This window comes from Struthio camelus, chromosome 1 (assembly GCF_040807025.1).
Source record: "Struthio camelus isolate bStrCam1 chromosome 1, bStrCam1.hap1, whole genome shotgun sequence".
NCBI classification, from domain to species: domain Eukaryota; kingdom Metazoa; phylum Chordata; class Aves; order Struthioniformes; family Struthionidae; genus Struthio; species Struthio camelus.
In genome coordinates this window covers 80,681,269-80,693,781 of record NC_090942.1, presented here as the reverse complement: position 1 = coordinate 80,693,781, position 12,513 = coordinate 80,681,269, and the positions used below count along the sequence as shown (strand labels likewise).

General features: G+C 35.5%; 1 protein-coding gene across 50 annotated transcripts in view; it reads right to left on the bottom strand.

Annotated features, from left to right (window-relative positions):
• Window positions 1–12,513, bottom strand: part of PPARA (peroxisome proliferator activated receptor alpha) — a 39,520-nt gene that overhangs the window by 6,384 nt on the left and 20,623 nt on the right. For 41 of the 50 annotated variants that reach the window (XM_068952551.1, XM_068952439.1, XM_068952725.1 and 38 more), the window contains 5 exons: window positions 11,846–11,908; window positions 9,074–9,318; window positions 6,206–6,366; window positions 4,617–4,755; window positions 2,007–2,209 (listed from right to left, as the gene is read on the bottom strand). In XM_068952551.1, the coding sequence (XP_068808652.1) occupies window positions 2,007–2,209; window positions 4,617–4,755; window positions 6,206–6,366; window positions 9,074–9,281 (711 nt within the window). In that variant the 5' untranslated portion in view covers window positions 9,282–9,318; window positions 11,846–11,908. Of the gene's footprint in view, window positions 1–2,006; window positions 2,210–4,616; window positions 4,756–6,205; window positions 6,367–9,073; window positions 9,319–10,603; window positions 10,817–11,845; window positions 11,909–12,513 lie in introns of those variants that run through there. The other 9 variants (XM_068952584.1, XM_068952619.1, XM_068952598.1 and 6 more) reach the window with 2 other exon arrangements.

Sequence of the window (12,513 nt, the reverse complement as noted above, 5' to 3'; positions counted from 1 at the left end):
TGTGCTGTTTTACTTGTCTCACACTAAAGATCCTGAAGAACGTTTTGGGTTCTGTTAGAAACTCTCACAGAATTCACTTATTTTACTTAGAAAATGGTAAAACATGCAATTTTTCTTACAGATCACTGGACCACAGTGGATATTGTCCACTGATATATATGATTATGGTGACCATACATTCCATCTCATTTCAATACTTAAGAGTTATAAGGAACAGCTCTTTCCATGTGCATGTGGATATAAGAAAGTGAAAAAACAATAACAATATGAAATTTCCAAACTATTTAAAATGATGTAATCTTTTAAATCTTTTTAGAACTTAACATCCTTTCACTATGTGGAAAATAGGTATTGCTTAGAATTTAAGAGCTAAATTTAAAAATACCACCTCATCACTAGGAAAAACAACCTGTTTACAATATGCTAGTTCTGATTCTTCATTTTTTTTACTCGTAAATTCATCAACACATATGCAAACCACTATTCTCTAGCGAACCAGATGACTCTAATCTGAGAGCCAGTAAATCAATCTCATCCTGGCTTAAATTCAAACACAATTACAGTTTAATGATCCAGAATCTCTGCATTGCAGAATCCCAACCGATATTGCAATTTAGGATTAAGTCAGGTAATAACAAGCTTGAAAAAGATTGTATGCAGGTAACCACTTGGTAAGGTGTTAAAGCACCATAGGTGCTGTAGGGTTATGTCAGCTTGTACCCCCTTCCACAAGTTTAAACCCATACTTAAAATGTAAGTATCTCATTAATCCAGTGAAAAAGACGGGGATTATTCATGTTTCTCTTTTAAGGTAGAAATCCCTATGCTTGGCTAGATTGGACCTATAATATATCAAATTCCACTATTTAGAAGACATCTTGCTTACAATTCTGGTAACGCTCAGCCCCATAGCTATACATGTTTTTTATTCTGGTAAATGTAAAATCTTCCTCCTCCCCCCACCTTTTACTGAAGTTACATCTCTTATTTTACACTACCGATTTTATCTTCTATATATTAACACAAATCACAACAGAAATTAAAAAAAATTATACATAAAAATGAAACAAGCCAGTCCTTACATTGGTTATACTATCTCATGAGCTACAAAACAAAAAGCAGTTGATATCACTAGCCAGCCCAAACTCTTCCGTGTCTAATGATGATTTTTTTTTTAAAACCACATTCAATCATTTATAGGAAGTTTATGCCAGATTGTCAAAACTGTTTGGCTCAGAGTTAATTTTCAAAGATGTTGTAAAACTCATGAGTAAATATTACACAACTGCTTATTAATCAGTAATGACCCAAGTGTCTCAAGTAAAAATTCACAGAGAACATTCACTATTTAGTATAAGAGGTTAGCTAAATTATCCTGTAAGAAAAATAAACTCTGCAACTTATATGTCTTCACAAGCTTGTTCACTTCTGCCTTTCAAAGCAACCATAAAACCAGGAAGGCTGGGTAAGGAAGTGGTCAGAACTCTAAATGAAGAATTACAAACTGAGTTCTCTTTCCACTCCTACCATTACTACTACTGTGGTTAAAACAAGAATTGTATGGAGAGCTTCTACATGTCCTAAAAGATAACAACATTTATCCTGATATTTGTAGCAGAAGAGCATTATACAAATTCAAAATAAAAATTTTTCTTTTTAACTTTCATCATAACAGGAAATTAATTTTTAATCATTCCCTCCCCCAAAAAAAGCCTAGAAGTACTCACATTCAGATATCACATTCTGTTTTTTGATTAAGAACTAATTTTCTTTTTCTCCCCTCTTTGTTATAATTTAAGGTTATGAGCTTCCATTTAACCATAACCATCCATTGAGTCACCTGATTTTCCCAAAGCTTCCTATTCTGATTCTGGTTTTTTGCATATTTTGTGTCTGTATTAACATGCTATTTATCATCCAAAAGATTAGCTTAAGAGTTTAACAACTTATTACATTTCCTTGAGGACATGCCAACTTTAAAGTAAAATTACAGCAAAACTACTTACTGGATTGTTATTAGTTTTCCCAGCAAGGATGACTCTGGCTTTAACCTTGTTCATATTGAAGTTTTTCAGGTAGGCGTCATGAATTCTTTTGGCAAGTGATTTAAGATCTGCCATTTCTGAATCTTCTACATAATTTTCACCTGTTAGAATTTCTGCTTTTAACTTTGCCTTCTCAGACCTTGGCATTCGTCCAAAACGTATTGCTGACGGGAAAGACACAATTGTAAAATAAACATAAGTTATACAAAAACCCATGCCTTTTTCCATTGCTGACTAGAGCAGTAAGACTATCTGCAAAGACAAAGTAGAAGTAGAACACTTATTATGATAAATTCATGAATGAAATAATCTCATCCTTTCCAACAGAGTCAGTGACTAATTATCAAGTCAGAGTATGCTAAACTGAAAGCAATCAAAACGTTTCAAAACACAAACTACACCTACAACTCCCAACGTGAAACTCAGTCATCCATTAGAATTCTAAAAAACAGCAGTTCCGTGAAGTCATGTCAGGAGCTTGACTGAAAGAACATATATGCCAGCTGGGGATCTGCCTAGGGAGTTACTTGGTAGGGAACACTGCACAGAGGTGGGCCCCAATTCCATTCCTGATTCTGAGCCTGCCGGGCTCTTTAGTTCTGTACGCGCTTGTTGCTCCGTTCAACATTCCTGTACCGCCTAGCAAGAGCAAAACAAGAGAGACCCAGAGACCCAGATTTATGCTCAAATCACTGGGCTATAGTCAACAAAACCTCCTCCCAGACTCAGAATTTTATAATTCTTTCTCTGTAGAGAAAGACTGGATGGGATGAGAGCAGGTTTTGATTATCCAATCTAGCAGTTAGGAGATTCTCTTGAGAGGTAGGAGATGCGAGTTTGAAACCCCACTGTGTGTAGAGGTCTCTCATTTCTTGAGCAAGTGCTCTTGCCTTTTAGCAATGAAATAGGTACTTTCACATCCTTCTTCAGTTTCATCTTAAAACTAAAGCAACTCCTTTTACAAGGAGCCTTACCCTCTGATGGTGTGCAAGGTTTGGAGATAGTCAATGTAGCTTGTTACTCTTGCCTCATTTCAGTGTCTAATCAGGGGAATGATGGACCCTCAGTGCTTTGATTCGGCAGTTCAGACCATGTATACAATTAGTGCTTCACGGACCCAAGGAATTCTCCTTCTGACATTAGGAGGTCACTCTAGGAGTGATCCGAAATGCAGTTTTTGAATTCAATGCAAGTCCTAACATGGAAGGCCTGCCCTGAATTGGGCCATGGATCTATTAGAAAAGTGGAAGAATATCTGTCCTAACCTGAAACTTCTAATTTTAAGGTCATGGATATAAGCTTACTGTAAATCTACCTCCTCAGAAGTGCTACCCACAAGTTATTGGTCTTCTCCTTCCGCTATCACCTCTACATGTTTGCTCCCCACTTCAGCTGGGGCACAGATACCCATGCTGTTTTAGTAGGCTGAAATGGCTTCAGCTGAACTGTCCCTGCCAGCAAACATAGCTCCCTACTAAAATGCTGCCCCAGAGACCTTACTCTGTGGACTGGCACACTCTTCCCAAGCCTGCAGCTTCAGGAAGCTTATCACCCACCAACCAAGAACATAAACCTTCTCCTAGTGGGCATAATCTTAGTCTATCTTGGGCTCTGCATGAGGGAGCCTTAGACTCAGAAAGTCAACCCTCCCAATGTCCCTTGCTAGGGCTCTGGACTATACTCTTGCCATAGGCAGCTTCCCCACACTGTGTCCCCACCCTTGCTATCTTAGACTGCATTATTTCCTTTTGAAGTTCATCTCTCCATCCATAGCTTTTCACCTAGCCCAGCAGCCTACTCCCAAATCACACCTGCTCCCAAGCTCAGCCTCAATACTATCACACCTGTCATCTGGCCAATCAAAATATACTTTCTCTTGGCTTGGTCTCTTATCTTCTTTCTTCTCCCCTCTTTACCAAAGTTGTTTAGCAAGCTACATATCATGCATCAGACTGCCTTGTGGGTTGAAATGGGCCTGTAAGCCACAGGCTTACCAGTCCCATGCTAAATTGTTAACACAAACAATAACATAATTTTAAAGTTGGTTATCTAAATGATTTAAATTATTACTGTTTCATTTAACAAGTAACCTACCAGATTCCTGCTCCACAGTCAGCACAGATCTCCCCCTCCCCCCATATTCCCTGCTGTTACACTGCAACCTGCAAAATAATGAAGTCTGGTTTCTGACAGATTTCTAGCCTATGTCATTCTCTCCCACAATGAGCTCGTTCTCCTCCTACTCCTGGAATTTCTTTCAATGGGACCAACGGTGCCAAAGTTCTGGCTCGAGAAAACAACTAGTGAACATTCATATGGGCAAACAGAAAAACGACACAATTGTGCAGGGTTCACAAAAGTACATTTGGCAGCTGTGTACCAATTATATTAACTAGTTATTAGTGAAATAGATCCCCGTCCCCCAATCTATATTGTAAAAACTTGAGGTTCCACTCCCATCAGTAAGTATAAAACCATCCAAGTGCCTGTTTCCAGAAGCAGACCCTGGTCTGTTTCCAGAAGCAGACCCTGGGTAGGAACACACAAATTATTAAGGGCACTCTTACCTACCATTATGCGACATTCCAACTGAAAGGCACTTTTGGAAACGACAGTATTGGCACTTATTACGATTTTTTTTCTGAATTTTGCAGTTGCGATCACATTTATCATAGATGAGTTTTAGTCGAATTGTTCTCCTAAAAAAACCCTATAAGAAGTTCAAGAAAACAATATGTAATGTTAAAGATCATTGACCACTAAACTTCAATCATACAGGTAATTTTTTTCTCCTTTTATTGCTTATTGTTGTCACTAGCAAAACAATACGCTAAGTATAACCTCCCCCAAAATAAAAATTGGGGGATTCACATAGTGAAGTGGTATATATGAAGGCATATATAGAATAGGAAACAGGGAAAGAGGGAATAGCTCTCAGTCCTCTTTCTTAGGAAAGACAACCAAGAGCCCAGGGTACCCGCAATGTTAGATTTGTTCTTAAGGATTAAGCAAAGCAGTCACGTCTTGCTTTTGCATGCATTCTCTCAGTCCCCTCCGTCAGACACAACCTTCATCTTTCATATGTGTAAGTCACAAACACATAGATTTAACATATCTTTTCTCCATCCAACCACTGTACGCGGGACGACAGCATAGCACAGTGTATAGAAAAAGCCAAGGTCACAAAAACGAGCATTACAAAGAAGCCTGTAACTCAACAAATCTTACCGTGATGTCTTGGTACTGCAATATAATGCTAGTCTCATACTACAAAATCATGACCAGGTTATCAAAACTAAAGACATTGTAGCACTGAAGCATCTTGCTTCGCAGGACATGAGGACATAATATTGGCTATCATTTAGACTGTGGGGTTTTATGACCACATCTGATTTTGAACTGGCTCTCCATCTCTTCAAAGGCTAGTATAGATTCCTGTATTTGATTCTAGCATTATTCTGTAAGATTTGTATTTGGATTTTTACCTTCTGACCTAGGAGATTTAATGGTGAGCATGAGAGAAAAATGTACACATATAAAATTGTTTCACTCACCTTATAATTTAGGGGAGGAAAAAAAAATGTAAAATTAAAACTTTAGAAGGAAAAATAAAAGAATTTTATAATTTCTGGATTAAATCGTCCCCAAAAGTATATATTATTGATAACATTATTTGCCCCAGAGATATGCATTTGCTCCAAAACTAAAAGAGGTAGAATACTAAATGATTCAGGCAGAATGTGGAAGAGATGAGAAATTCAGGATTTGTTGCTGTTCTAATAGAAATGTAGCAAACTCGCATGCTTCTCACAGCTATACTTCCAACACAAATAAAACACTAGCGGAGCAAGGAGGCTTTGGGTTTTGGTCACAGTTGAGTGTTTTAAGTTGTTTTAGTGTTTAACTAGCTAGCTATTTTCAGAAAAGCAGCATTAAAATTATCATTATGAATTGCCTCTGCTTGATGAAGGTCTGGTATTAAGTTATGGTATCTGAACAAATCACTTCTCAATTATTTCACAGATATGTTTATTATTTAAATAATTTTAATGATTAGAATTATATTCATTAAATATTTATGAAGCAAATGCTTATATTCATATATCCCTGTAAATAAAGCAACATGATTTAGGCTCTTAAAAAGAAAGTTACCACTGTACCTTACAACCTTCACAAGCATGTACTCCGTAATGGTAGCCTGAGGCTTTATCCCCACAAATTCTACATTCAATGTTTAATGCTCCACTGGGTGATTCATCTATGCTACCTGGAGCTGTGGCAAAATTAATGGATGAAGGACTGGATGCTGGTGAAAGAGTGTCTAAAAGAAAAAGGAACACTTCATGAATACTACACTATCAAGACTGATACCATTTCTATACTAAATGCACACCAAAAGTGAGCTTATTTAAAAAATAACCTAGATTTAATAGCCATTAAGTGAACTAATAATTTGGCAGTAATAGTGTTTGAAAAATAGTTCTTATTTATAGTCACAATGCAAACAAATACAAAATACATGGTGTAGCTTGCTAATTCTGATGAGACATACAATGTGCACAAACAAAAAAAAACTAATGAAAGTCACTCTGATAACAAGAACTAGAAGGGTGATAACGGTTCTTCAATAATTCCACAAATACTCTCTAATACAAAATATGAAAAAAAATCTTTTCTGGATTTTCTCATGTTCAATTTCTTTACTTTGAACTTCTCAATTTTTTCCAGTTTGACATGAACACTAAATTGTTTTATCCCAGAATTTACAGTAAGTGAATAAAAAGCACTGAAATGATTTTTCATTTAAATCAAGGAAGTTTTTCCTAACTATAAAAAAGCACATATGCTGTCTTCACTAGTTCAAGAATAACACAACATTTGAAACTGAAATGCAATACTCACCATGTATTTCCTGCTCCAGGCAAATAGTGAAAAAAAAAAAAACCCAAAAAGAAAAAACCAAACCAAAAAGAAATCCCACGTCTTCAGGTTTGTATCACCGTATCTATTCTAACTGTTGCTCACTCTTTCCAAAAAAGTTACTAACAGCTCATCTTACCATTACATCTTCCATCTCTCATGCTGTAGTGTTCAGAATCAGATCTATTGCTATGGTATGATAAGAGAGATATTCCTAGCTCAATGCTGAGTTAGTCCAGCACTTGAAGATACACTTAAAAATCCCAGCAACTTCAGAAGAGCTACTCATGGGTTTAAATGATGATCTAAACTGACGTCTAAAAAGGGAGCTACAGCACTTCTCTTTCTAAACAGGCCTTTTTCTCAAAGAAGTGAAAGCATGCTTCTTCATAACCAGAAAAATACTAAACAGATATTAAAAGGTAGATAAGACGAGCATCTGTTTCTAAGTTAACTTAGCAATACATGTCTTGCTCAGCTATTTTACCTTTTGAGTATAATGGGAAAAACATTTCTGGACAGTTGTACAATGAAATAAGCTGTCCAGACATTTTACTACTAGATGAAAGTGTTACGAAACTAACACATTCCAATTTTAGTTATTTCAATTAGTATTTCCACCTTGCTTGAGGAAAATATTTTCTGAGGCCAGAATTTCTTTCATCTTACATCTTGTAACTTGCACCACAAGACTTTAGCAAATTAATGGGTGTGTTATTTTAACAGAAAGATTAAGAAACATTCATTAATGTAGGTCAGCAAGTATTATGTTGGAAAAAACCTTGGCATAAAACTCTGAAAGTCTGCATTGCCAGCGCTGCCAAGCCCACAGGCATCAGAATAACCAAGGAACAGCCTAAAACCCAGGATTTCTTTAAACTATGATTTCCATTTCTTTTTACTTGCCTTATGGAATTTGTTCACATTTTCCATCTCCTCTACAAGCAAAACTAGAACTTTTTCCAAGGAACACTGAATACTCAGAATAAGAATGTAACACTAGAAACTGATCCAAATATCACAAGACTTAAACACACAAATAACAATTAAAATCCCATGACTTGGAAAGACATTAAAAACCCAGTCCATCTAAACTTTTCCTGCGTAAGGCCTACCTCTAACGCGAAAGATTTCAGTGAGAGGGACTCAAACGATATTTTTTACATCATTTCTTTGGACAACAGTGCCAAAATGCAGCTCTCCCTCTCCCTTCAAAACTCACACTGTTCATTCTAACCACTGTAATACAGTGGCACTTCTCAACTGCATCAGTGCGGTTTCTATGAGGTATAAATCTAAGAACTGATTTATTGTGTTTAAAAAAAAAAAAAAAAGACCAGAAAAAAATCAATCACAAACAGCTTAAATCAGCTCCACTACTGAAAGGTTTGTGAAACCGCCATTTCAGTGAGAAACTGACATTACTGTGGTGTCCTGTAAGTTTTCAGTGATTTCCACTGTAATCTCTCACACAAAAGCTCATGCAGTCAGAGATCTTTTGACTAATGACCATGTAATGCATGAGCAGTCTCAGATGAGTTACTTTAACCAAAGTAGAAACTGTTAGTTGAATAATGCTATTTTTGAGGGGTGGGGGTGGGGGGGGAGGGAATCATCATAGTAAAAGCATCAGTACCTTAAAACGTACTAGAATTCTAGGTTAGCTTTTTAGGGGTTAGATTACAAATATATTTTCAGTAAATACTTCACAATACATTTCAAACATGCAATTTGAAGAAATTTTAAAAATTGAGGAAAATTTGTATTGTAATATTGTGTTTTACAGTATTTCTAAAAATACATCTTCTTTGCTAGTGAGGTTTAAGAGTTACTTTGAAAAGAGAGTTACTTTGATACTACTGACAATTTAAAAACAGCAACTTTACACATCAATCATTTTTCAGTAACGTTTGCCTCATAAATTAACTCTAACCTTAAATATTTTAAGACCAAACTATAATCAGCTCATATATTTGTAGTGCCATTTATTTATAAACAATGATTACCACATTAAAATTTTTTCTGCCATCATTATGTGTGTATATATATACACACACACACATATATATAAAAATATACAGTTTTAATATAATCAAAAACTCTCTTACCTGTTATAACTGATCCATCAGATCCTGGACCATTTCCCAATGATTGGAACTCTGTCAAACTTAAAGCTCCAGAGCTATCATCACCTAGAGACTGAGAGATGTCTTGAATATTCTCCATATCTTGTAGGAACTCTCCAGACAAAGGACTGCCTATATCATCCTCCTCCAACGGAGTAAGCGGATAAAGCTGGTTTTCAGTGTCCACCATTTTGGTCAAGTAGAGCTGTCAGTTAAGCTTCTTTACACTGTTGAAAGAAATAAAAGAAAAACCTCTACTTACAATATCAGAATAAATTCATAATTTGTTACATTTGTATCAGTTACACACATTATATCAAATACGCGAATTTTAAACTCAGAGTGAAATACTATACAGTATTCCGTTGTTCCAGAAACTTTTTAAAATATGAAGCATTGACAGGGCAGAAAAAAAAAGTCCACAAAATATTTCAATATGAAGAAATGCTATGACAAGATTAATTTGTAGATTCTCTCCTCTACTTTTAAAAGTGATAAATCATGTTTCTACAGCAGACATGATGCACTTCTCACCAAAATTGATAGAAAAATAACAAATATCAACATGTATACCTCCTTTGTTAGTCTTTCTCTCACTTTAGCTAAAGAGCGTTAAAGATGTTGATTGGTTCCTCTGTTCATCTCTTAAATTTGTTCAACAGGTCTTATGACACTGCAGAGAACAAAATGCTGCCTTATACTATAATCCTTATGGAAGCGGGCCAAATAAAAACTTTTTGACCTACTCAGGTTAATGAACGTGCACTTTCAACAAGAGTGCTCCATTGTATGCAATCCAGTATATCTGTAATTCTTAGAGCTGGTTTTAATTTATTTCCTACAATGAAATTGGTTTTTCAAGTTGCCCTCAAAAGAAGCCACTGGTCTCATCAACTTTGAATAAAGGCACAGATTCCTTAGAAAGTACGTATTTCATTTCACAAATTTTAACTTTTCTTTTGTTGACTCATCAGTTAAGAAATTAAATGTACTGCAGAATGTTGCTACTACTACAACTATCCAGCAGCTTGCATCTTTCTTAGCACTGGTCGGCCAACGTTATTTAAAATACTGGCTTTGTCAAAATTCCCTTTTGATTTTTAGATTACCCAACTTTTTATTTGAGGTACTAGGTGACTGTAGTAGTATACCCTGTTAGAATACCCATCAACATTTTAATCCTTCAGGTATAAGGAGAGATTCAACTTGGATTCATGTCTGATGATTAGAACAAAACAAGTAATATGTTATATATGACCTTGAGCAATTTATTACAGTTCTATGTGCCAGTCTACCTCTCTGTGAAAGAAAGATAACAATATTCACATTGGATAACTATGTTCAGGTTCATGGAAGAAAAAAAAAAAGTTTCCTGAAATGTTGTCTAGTTAGGTTCTTTTTCCTGCAATCTACTGTTATAGTGTTTAGCTTGTAGCATTTTTTTCCCCAACCCAAATACCACTATATAGCAAAGATACAGATTTTTCCCCAGTGTAATGGCTTATCATGTACCTGGATGAAGAGAGCTAAAGGATTAGCAGACAAAAATACACAGCAAAATCCATTTTCTGCTCATTTATTTGGTTCACACACTGAAATGGAGTTCTTTATGCAAGTAAAACACTAAAGATTTCCGGATCTGTCCAATATAGCCGAGGGGACGAAGTTTTCAGAAGGTTCATTTTATTTCAACTGTTAAAACTAAGTCGAAGAACATGAGCCATTCTGAAGTCAGAAAATTGAAAGGAATCACATGTTTTAGGAATCACATTTCTAAATATCTGGTGTTATAAATCAAAACAAGATAGAATTCCACTCTCCCTTATTGAGTAGGAAAAAGACTGATATTGTCACTATTACTGGCTTATCACCACGTACTACAGGGATCCCTAGTAAAAATTTGTGTGCCTGATTTCTTGGAAATAGGACAGTTTTAACTAGAAAAGGGGAAATCATTTGACTATAAAGAGGACCTTCCTGGAAAGGATTATCTATTGATTACCTCTTTTTGGCAAAATCCACTTTATTTCAACTGTTGTCAGGTTGAGTAAAGAAGTACAGAGGAATTTTGAAATAACAATATCACATCCCTTTTGAATCAGTATCTTGTGGTTACATCATTTTAAAAAAGCCAAATCATGAGCAAAGAAAAAATGTAAAATGAAAATGTGTTCTGTAGCATATGGTGTAGCAAATAATGCCCAGAAAACTAAGAACAGGAATTTACCCATAATTTGTGATACCAATTACAGACGAGCTGTTATTGATTTTGCTTGGACGTGTCACATTTCTCCTCTATCACTATACACAGCTTGGTTCTATTTAAAAGATAACAGTTTAATTTAACTATCCATTTTGATATATTAAATACTAGTTGGGACACTGTGTAAAAGTTGCAGCACTTCTCAGCAATTTGAGGGTTTTCAAGTGAAAGCCTTTCTGAAAGGTTGAGTTGAAAGGGTAGTGCAGTTTTCTTTTAAGAGTGTCCAAGCAATACAAAACATTATACTGGAAAACTAAACCAAAATAACTTTTTTCAAGTAGAATACTGAAGTGTAATTGCAATCAGTTACAGACAATACACAATTTCCATAATTTGAAACTACTGGATTTTAGTGAAATCAGTTCCAATTGTCATTTTCTTTTAAAATTCAACAGCTATCCTGCCTCCAAGAACCACCTTTGTTTCTCTTGCAAATCCTACTGACTTGTCACCTGCCAAAATATTAAGAAATATCTAGATTTGATACTCACAAGACTGCCGGAAGACGTACAATTTAAATTTTAAGATGACTGTAACTTTCATGACCACAGTTACTGCAGGAAAAAACAAACAGAAATAATATATATATAAAAAAAAACAGAAATAAGGACTCTAAAACAAAGCCTCTACTTTACAAAGTAATTAATTAGCCTAATGTTTTAGGAATGCATGGTCATACACCAAAGGAAAACTGTAAATTATCTGATGAAGATTTTATTGCTAAACTGTCAGCACATATTCAGAACAATGTTTCCAATCTCATAAAGACCCAAGATGCAGAATAACTTTGCAGATGCAGAGTGCATTAAAAAACACTAATTTCACCAGAAAAGTGAGAAAGAATCAACTGCAAGTATTCCAGGTTAACATCATCTGATGTCCTCTGCTAATACTTTTAATCCTGGATGTCTTTGTACAATTTGTCTGTTGAGACACCATGAACCAGCTCAGTTACACCTGAAACTATAGTTACCTCACTCTATAGTTACCTTAGTAACTACAGAGTCCAAAGCAGGGGTTTCCAGCACCATATTATGCACCTTTTTTTTCCCTAGATAAAACTTCAGCATCGTTACTGCAGTTAGAGAAAGCATTTCTATGTATTTCATGTGTGAAAACAAAGTTAAATTGCTATCGCCATGATATGGCTATTTTGTGA